Below are 9,585 nucleotides of genomic sequence, written 5' to 3' on the forward strand. Positions count from 1 at the left end.
TCTTACTAATTTTAAACATAATTGAAAAATAAATTAAATAAATTTAAATTTTATAAAATAAGATGTAAACTTTGAAAAACTTGTAAGTAGGCCCATCGTCATTATATCCTCATAGTGTTTTGATAACAAAGTTTACAATTAACAAATTCAATTAAAGAGGAATAATTCTAACATAATAAAGATTTAAAAGAGACAAAAATAATAATTAAAAAAGAAAGAAAGAAAGAAAGAAGAGATGGTTATAATTCCAAGTAGGTGAACTCTCGAGTTCAAGGGCCCATGATAAGGCAGAGTGAGGATAGGCAATTACATTATTTGTGAGGGTCTTTTTTGCATTTTAATTATGAAAGGTGGTGGGATTGAAATTCATGTCACATGACAAATACATGGACTTGCTGGTGATTGTTCGTTATTATATATGAAAGAAAAAAAATGAAACATTTCGAGTTACCTTCTAAAACAGATTGATCATTTCATTGATAATTTTTTCATCTCAAATCGTGAATAAAAATATATGGCTATATTCCTCTCTAACCTTTTAACACACAAATTTGGAAATCTAAACATATGGATTGTTTCTTTCCTATAATGGAATCCTATATTCCTTCTGAAAGCAGCGCTGACCTTTCCCTTCCTACCAAATACAAAGAGAAAATCTGAACATCATGGCTGGAGAGTTAATGAAGACTTTTAAAAGTATTCATGAAATCTCAAGAACACTTCCCAGGCCCAATCTTGATAAAGGTACTGTACGCGAGGTCAAAGTTTTAAAAGTATTCTACATATATTTTAAATTTATTTCTCGGTCAATTCTCAAAGTCAAACTTGTATTCCACGATACGCAACCTGATTGAAGCTGAGTTGCAAGAAATTGATTTTCACAATTGTTAGCATTCTTCATGCATTTGGTTTATTTTGGTAAGTGATCAAATATCATAATTAGAGTGGTCCTGCTCATTGAACTGGTCCTGCACATTGAAGTGGTCCTGGAAGAACATTCAAAACTAATACACATTCAAATTACTTTATCTTATATTGATACGTGGCGAGGACTTGTTGAACCCCAGGAGAATCGTCTTGAATATATTAAAGAAATACAGCAAAAGTTCGGGAGAAACCGGCTGTTGGGTTCCCACAGAAGGTGACAGCAGCCATAAAAGTTGCTGTTCAGCTTTCACCAATTCTATTTTTGGTTCTCTCCAGCCTCTATAAATACCTTTAAGAATTCATCTATTCATGTCAAAGAGCAGATAAGTCGTGCTATTAGAAATAGTAAGAAAATTGAAGGAGTTGTGTTTAGGACAAGAGAAGCTTTTCTTCCAAAGAAGATGTGGCTGATCATGAAGGTTTTCCTCTTGCACATTTTAGCGTTTCTACTTTTTGGTGGTGGCATCTATTGCCAAGCTTCAACCCGTCGGCTTACTTTTGTGGTAAATACTATATATGATTCTAGCCTTAACGCTACCTTATGATCATAATATTTAGGGACTAGTATTACTCTCATTTTCCACCATATGACCCCCATAGGGTCTCGGGTACCTGTGTCATTGAGTCATTCATGTATGCTATCAATTTCTAATTGGTTATACACTTGCATGAGTGGATCGATGCAACTATTCATGCATGTAATATGTCTTTAGGGATGAGGTTGCATGGTTAACTTTTAATTGGTTGCAGGTGAAGGAAGCTTCATATACAAGGCTTTGTAGTCCCAAGAACATCTTAACAGTAAATGGACAATTTCCGGGACCAACTATATATGCTAAGAAAGGAGAGACGATCATTGTCGACATTTATAACAAAGGAAAAGAAAACATCACCATTCACTGGTAGGTCTTGTGCGTATCTCCAAAAAACGATAGCAATCGGCAGCATGCCTACATGACATACATTTTTTTATTTCGAAGAGGGGGCTGCAATATATTGCTTTGCAAATAAAGTCAAATTTAAACAATACTTTATGGTTATTTGCTTCAATTCCATTGAAATACAGTTGATGCCTCTTGTTACTATGACAATATGTTGTTGCATGCCATCTTTTGTTAGTCCAAAAATTAGTACTAGTTTTAACGTATAGTTATTGTTTTGCAGGCATGGGGTGAGCATGCCTAGATATCCATGGACAGATGGTCCCGAGTATATCACACAATGCCTAATTCAACCAAGGTCAAAGTTTAGCCAAAAGATCATCCTTTCCTTTGAGGAAGGCACTCTATGGTGGCATGCTCACAGTGATTGGACCCGAGCCACCGTTCATGGAGCTATAATCATCTATCCCAAGAATGGAACCAAGTATCCTTTTCCCAAACCTAATGCAGAAGTTCCCATCATATTAGGTATAAGTGTTGTTACTTTTAAAGGTTAATTTACATATCACGAATTAACCAACAAATCAAAGTCTAAAATTATTGGAGTTGTTGAAATGCAGGACAATGGTGGAAGAGTGATGTGAATGTGGTTCGAGATGAAGCGCTTGCAACTGGAGCTGACCCCAATGCCTCTGATTCTTTATTGATAAATGGACAACCTGGTGATCTTTTTCCATGCTCAAAATCAGGTACAAATTAAGTTTAACTTCCCATTTTAAAATTGTACACGATTTCATTTTCTTGTATGTTGACCATATTACTTTTTCTTATTAACATCAACATATTTAAAGCTTAATGCTAAAAAAGAGGAATATACCTATAAGGATGGTAGAGCCATGATTTAACACATAAGAAAAGGCTAGTCCGAATATAATTTTGAACTATGGAGCCAAATTTACACCCCTAATCACTTCATAATTAGTGGATCCTCATGGAAATTTTTCTTTTTCTTTTCACTAGTCATAAGTATAAAAATTTCCCTTTCTAATTGCAGACACATTCAAGCTAACGGTGGATCATGGAAAGACCTATCTACTTCGCATAATCAATGCTGCCTTGCACGAGGCTCTCTTCTTCTCCATTGCCAAGCATAAAATGACAGTGGTTGGAACAGATGGTAGCTACACAAAACCATTGACACGAGATTATATCACAATATATCCTGGCCAAACCTACGATGTCTTACTAGAAGCTAACCAACACCTGGATCACTATTACATGGCAGCTAAAACTTATTCCATTGCCCCGGCAGCTCGTAATTTTTTTGACAACACAACCACCACAGCTATTATACAGTACAGGGGATACTACACTCCATCTTCACCTCTCTCCTTGCCTTATTTGCCTACATACAATGACACAAATGCATCGGTTCAGGTCATGGCCGGCCTCCGAAGCTTAGCAGATGCGGAACATCCTTGCAATGTCCCATTGAGCCCGAGCACTAAACTAATTTACACGGTTGGTATGAACTCGTACCTATGCCCCAATAATTCATGTGCAGGGCCTAATGGGACGCGGTTCTTCGCAAGTATAAACAACATAAGCTTCCAATTCCCTACAATTGACATATTGCAAGCTTACTATTATAACATTAGTGGTGTATATGGAGATAAATTTCCTAGTGTTCCAGAACTGGTGTTCGATTTTACCACTGATATTATTCCCTTAGAGTATCAAACGCCAAAAAACGGAACAGAAGTAAGGGTGCTTGAGTATAACTCCACAGTGGAGATTGTTTTTCAAGGGACAAACTTGATTGCAGGGACACACCACCCCATGCATCTCCATGGATACAGTTTCTATGTTGTTGGATGGGGATTTGGGAATTTCGATAAAGATAAGGACCCATTGCACTACAATCTGGTGGATCCTCCCCTTCAGAGTACCATCTCCGTTCCTACGAAAGGTTGGGCTGCAATCAGATTCGAGGCATCCAACCCTGGTATGTTGCAAGCACTCATGTGAATTTTTTATTTTTTTTTAAAAACCCTTGAAACTGCCAACCTGCATACAAGGAAATAATTTTTCTTAATATTGCAATAAGTTAGGTGTAATGTTGGTATATTTTCTCTGTTGCAGGAGTGTGGTTCATGCACTGCCATGTAGAACGCCATCAGACTTGGGGCATGGACACTGCGTTCATAGTGAAAAATGGTAAACACCCAGAAGCTCAAGTGCTGCCTTCGCCATCTGACATGCCACCATGTTGAAGCTACAAAGAATTAACATGCCAAAGATTTCATTGAATGTTTGCATTATTCAGCTCTTTGTTTAAAAAAAACGTTGACTAAGTATTCCTCTTGTATTAAAATAACAAGAATAATGTAAGGTTGTAGAATATTGTGTCTGGGATTATTATATAATTTGTCAATTTCTTGGATTGTTAAAAGTCTATAAAGATATTTTAGTTATTTATTTTTTTTCCTTTTCCTTTATGTTAGTGTAGTCTTGTGATATTATTACTAAAATAGGAGGTAAAAATATAAATTATATATCGATTATTTTAAATTTAGAAAAAAGTGCTTATTTTAATTTGAAATAAATAAATAGAAAAAAAAACTGATTTTATGTCAATTGTGTAAGACTTCAAAAATATTTTCTTATTTGCAAAATATTTTGAGTTGTAAAAGTAAAAGTTAAACAAATCATTTCATGACCTTTTTCACAAGTATCCATTTACATCATAGTCTAATTTTAAAATATTTAAAAAATCCAATTAATCTAAACTATATCATTTATAATTTTTTTAATTATTGCTATGATACCTAACCTTGTATGGAATTGGAATAAAATGTGGATAAGTAAAAAATGTCAAATGAAAGATAATTTCAAACTTTTCTAATGCAACATGATATTTTATCATATTGAATAAAATTGGAATGGGAAAAAGTTGTCAAATCAAGACTTCCATGGCAAATTCCACCATTGCATATCGCAAAGATTATTCTACAACATTATATTTGTAGACATTTAACAATCCAAGAAATTGAAAAACTATATAATAATCCCAGACACAATATTCTATAACTTTACATTATTCTTGTTATTTTAATACAAGAGGAATCCTTAGTCAACAATTTTTTTCTAATATTGGAGCAAACTTTTTATTTGTTTCTTATAAATTTCATTTGGGAATGATTTAAAAATAAATAAATAAAAGCCCTTCTAAATATTAAAAAGTAACTCTTTCTTACAAAAATTAATTAGGTGGATGGTAAGGTCAAATTCGGGATAGCTTCATAATTTTTGCTTTAACTGAAAATTAAAATAAAAACTAAAGTAATAATTTTAAAGGGGAAATATTGATATTGTAAAAGTTTTATTAAACATGAAAGAACTTCTTATATAAAAAAAATGGAATTATAAAATTCTTATAAGAAATAACATTTTTATGAATTCTACATGAAACTTTTTTTTTTTTTAAAGTTACAAGTTTTTTTTAAAAAAATAAATAAATAGGTATAAAAACTTTTATTTAACTCTTAAAAGTCAATCCAAATTAAATTTATATATATATTTGAAAATCACTTTTAAAAATCCAAAAAATCACTTAAAAATAATTTCCAAATATTTTTTTTAAGTTACATTTAAAAAACAAAAAATTAAATATGATTTGTTTTTACTAGTTATTTAAATTAAGGAAGCAGGAAAGGGTTTGGTCTAATGTAAAAAAAAAAAAAAAAAAAAAAATGAGGGTTTAAAAAGTAATTAAATCACTAAAAATAGAATTGGAGTTCCTTCAGTGTGCGGTTAGACTCAATTTGTCCCCATGCAATGGAAATGGAAAATTTTTTATTTTTTATCTTTTATTTGTTTTTTCCTTTTCCTTTATCTGGTGTAGTCTTGTGATATTATTACTAAAATAGGAGGTAAAAATATAAATTATTATCAATTATTTTAAATTTAGGAAAAAAGTGCTTATTTTAATTTGAAATAAATAAGTAGAAAAAAAACTGATTTTATCTTAATTGTTAAAGACTTCATTAAAATTTTCTTATTTGCAAAATATTTTGAGTTGTAAAAGTAAAAATTAAACAAATCATTTCATGACCTTTTTCACAACATGATATTTTATCATGTTGAATAAAATTGGAATGGTCAAAAGTTGTCAAATGAAGACTTCCATGGCAAATTCCACCATTGCATATCTCAAAGATTATTCTACAACATTATCTTTGTAGACTTTTAACAATCCAAGAAATTGACAAATTATATAATAATCCTAGACACAATATTTTACAACTTTACATTATTCTTGTTATTTTAATACAAAAGGAGAGACGATCATTATTAACATTTATAACAAGGGAAAAGAAAATATCACCATTCATTGGTAGGTCCCATGCATGTCTCAGAGAAAGATAGCGGTTGGTAGCATGCCCGCATGACATACATTCTTTTATTTCTAAGAGGGGGCTACAATGTATTGCTATGCAAATAAATTCAAATAAATGGGATAATTTTGGGCTAGATTTGTGTATATCAATTGGGGAATTGGTGAAACCCCTACATAAGAAAACTCTTCAAAACTCTTCCTTGCTGCCAGTTTCCACTCAACCACTAACCATTTAGTGTTAAAATTCATTATAGCAATTTCAAAATGCTCTTAAAGAAAAATTCAAAACTTGTATGATTTTCCTCACTTCTTGAACTTGAGTTAAATTTTTTTTTTTTTGAGTTAGAAAACCATTCTGGAATAGAAGATATAAACTTATCTTTAGGGGAGGGGGGAATGGGGGGCTCTGTTTTCACCTAGTTCTGGACACCCGAGATCTTTTTGAAAAAATAAAATAATAGATGACTTTTAAAATTTGATTCTCTATTTTTCGTTAATTTTAGGGTTCTTGAAATTTATCTTAGACACATAAACTATTAAAAAATATTCTTTTTTGAGGGAGATATGATTTTTCAAAATCGTACCTATTGCACATGCTGAATTCTGGACATCTGATTAGCTTGAATGTTTTAAAAATATTTTTGAGTACTATCCGACCTTGGATTCATTTTTTATGTGATATAGACACTTTGAATATGTGGGTGGTTTTTTTTTTTTTTTTATTTATGATTTTATGTGATCATTTATTGTTTTTCAAAAATTCATTTATACATGTTATTTTTTCTTCTCTAATCTGGACTTTGTAGAACCTTTAGGTGTCTTTGCTGCAATCTGTCCTTTGAATGAGAGTTTGGCCTTCGGTATGTTGATCTAGATGGATAGGAGTTGTTTCTTGAAAATTTTCATAATTAAATTCCACTCTAAATCATTTTTTAGAAATTGTTTTTTTTATGCTCCCTTTTCTAATTGCATGTTGATGATCTTGTACATTGCTTGAATTAGTTATTTATTTTTGGAGTCATTTGACTTACCTTAGCTCAATTTTGACTTTGGTACTGTGTATTAGACATTATGAATATGTTATATAATTCATACTTGTTCTAACCATTCTAACATTTTTGGAGGAATCTTATAAATTATGCATGATATTCAGGTATGCTCTCTATCACTACTTTCCGGGATTCCTTGAACATGCATGTTGTTGTGAGCCTTATTTATGCTTGATATGATCCTTAGGTGCTTAGATGTATGCTTGATTCGCTATACTAACTCTGATGTTTTATGATAGCGCTTGAGAAGTGGTTTGGGTATGCATCCAAAATCTTCTTTATTGTGATTTGATCTTGTTTGGCATGCTACTTTTTGAAATCACCCTAGCCTACCTAGGTACCCTCAATTAAATCAATTAATTGCTACATTTCCCCCAACTTAGTCAGTAGAGACCTTTGTAAGGCTTAGAGGGGTGCTACCTTTTAGAGGTACCTTCCCAATAGGTAACCTGATCCCTAGACCTAGACTCAGGTTTTTCAAAGACATGCTTTTCCAAAAACTATGGAGTCATTTTTTAAGGTTTTCTTTTTTGTTTTATTTTCCCTTTTAAAATAAAATAAAATAAGTGGCGACTCCGAATTTTTTCCAAAAGCTAAATTTTTCATAAAATAAAAACAAGTCTCGCCAATCGAGTGGGGACGCATGTGAAAAATGCAGGTCCACAACGAGATAAGAGAAAGTGAAGTAAAGGGAGAAGTAAAGATTCTGTTGTTTCAAAATCTTAGGTTTCATTGGTCTCTTTAGATTGAAGTAAGTGGTTTTTCATTTATAGTGTTTGGTTGTAGGGAAAGTGGATGAATTAGCTACAAATATGCAAAAAAAAATTGTTTCAAAATTGAGTTTGGGGCTTTGAATTTTTAATTTAGTTTAATGTTTATTTGGGTATGTACAGGTTTGGCTTTGTTCCAATTTCAAAGAGAAAGAGAGTGGTGAGCGATATGTTAGGGCTTTGGTGAATTGGGATAATGGGAGCTTCATCTCTGTTTGTGGTTTGAAGTGGAGTCCTCCAATTGGAAAGCAGTGATTTTGTGAATGATTCTTCCCTAAAAAAACAATTATAGAATATTTAGTTTTCTTAATTTCAAACGTTTTTGGGTCTTAACTATTAAATTGGATTGTTAGTGGTTAACTTATATATAAAGTTTGACTTTTTAATATTAATAGATTCTTAATTTTGGATTGCTATTTTCTATAACAAAATTAAAAAAGAAAATACTCAGCTTTGTTTTTATTATGGATAATATATAATTATTTTTATATGGTAGAAAATTTAATAATACCTCTATAAGTATAGTATTTTAAAAAAATTTACTATTAAATATTATAATTAGTTTCAATAGGTAATAAAATCGATTCTCCAATAAATTAATAATGAATTAAGTAATTATTTTTCTTTATTTTATTTAGACAATGTATTGTTTTTTAAATGTCATATTTTTATTAGTTTTTAATAACAGTGAAATAATATATATATATATATATATATATATATATATATATATATATATATATATATAAATTAATGTATAATAAGTTTTTTATTAAATAGAAGACAATGAATTCTAATTATTTTTCACTAGCAAGATTAACTTTATTTGGCTAGTAGAATATTCAAACTTCATTTGGGCTATAACACTTTAACTTTATTTGACTAGTAGAATATTCAAACTTCATTTGGGCTATAACACTACATAAAATTAATATGATGAATCACAGAAATTAGAGTAATAGATTAGAGAGGCAGATCACTTAGTTGAAAATAGGATAATGCTGACCATCAAATAAATGATTCATGCTTTGTACCTTATGATTCAAAGTCCCAAAAAAAATTTATTACTTTTTACAATCCCTATCTATGTTCTGAGGCCTTTCAGAATTCATGTTGTTAGATTCACAGTTCTAACACTCCCATCATGCGCACCACGAGCTCAGCCCAAAAGAGATAAAGTATATTTTATATCATTTATTTACTTTGTTGTCATAAAATAAATTATCAAAACTCTTTTTAAGATCTTTTAATTGTACTAACTTGTATACCAATTCTTGATTTTATTTATTGGCATCATCATATTAATCTTCTATGACACTCGGTGATTGTAATTCACTTCTACAAAATGAATACATGATTTTTAAGTTTTGTTCATTAGAATCAATTGAAGGAAAAATATTTTTCATTTTAATTTTGAAATAATTTCTTAATATCCTTTTTATTTACAATTTATTTAACAAGAAAAAAAATTTATATTTATATGATTGAGAAAGTTGAATTGGAAACATTAACATCACTTATTTATAAATATGCAAAGTGTAAGAAAAATATAATTTGAC

The 9,585-nt window shown here is 30.7% G+C and overlaps 1 protein-coding gene across 1 annotated transcript; it reads left to right on the forward strand.

Annotated features, from left to right (window-relative positions):
* Positions 1-665: 665 nt before the first annotated feature.
* Positions 666-4,216, forward strand: LOC100249362 (laccase-15). Its single transcript, XM_059734544.1, has 7 exons — positions 666-744; positions 1,204-1,346; positions 1,678-1,829; positions 2,092-2,336; positions 2,429-2,557; positions 2,863-3,813; positions 3,951-4,216. Exons 1-7 carry the CDS (start codon positions 666-668, stop codon positions 4,079-4,081), a joined length of 1,830 nt encoding a protein of 609 aa, XP_059590527.1. The 3' UTR covers positions 4,082-4,216.
* Positions 4,217-9,585: the final 5,369 nt, after the last annotated feature.

The sequence above is a fragment of the Vitis vinifera genome, chromosome 18 (genome assembly GCF_030704535.1).
Source record: "Vitis vinifera cultivar Pinot Noir 40024 chromosome 18, ASM3070453v1".
Lineage (NCBI taxonomy): Eukaryota > Viridiplantae > Streptophyta > Magnoliopsida > Vitales > Vitaceae > Vitis > Vitis vinifera.

Excerpts from the sequence above, each read along its gene's own strand:
- LOC100249362 (XM_059734544.1), top strand. The coding sequence starts at position 666 with ATGGCTGGAGAGTTAATGAAGACTTTTAAAAGTATTCATGAAATCTCA. Across the intron at positions 745-1,203 it reads CAGGCCCAATCTTGATAAAG|CCTCTATAAATACCTTTAAG; the intron begins GTACTGTACGCG and ends GGTTCTCTCCAG. Across the intron at positions 1,830-2,091 it reads GAAAACATCACCATTCACTG|GCATGGGGTGAGCATGCCTA; the intron begins GTAGGTCTTGTG and ends ATTGTTTTGCAG.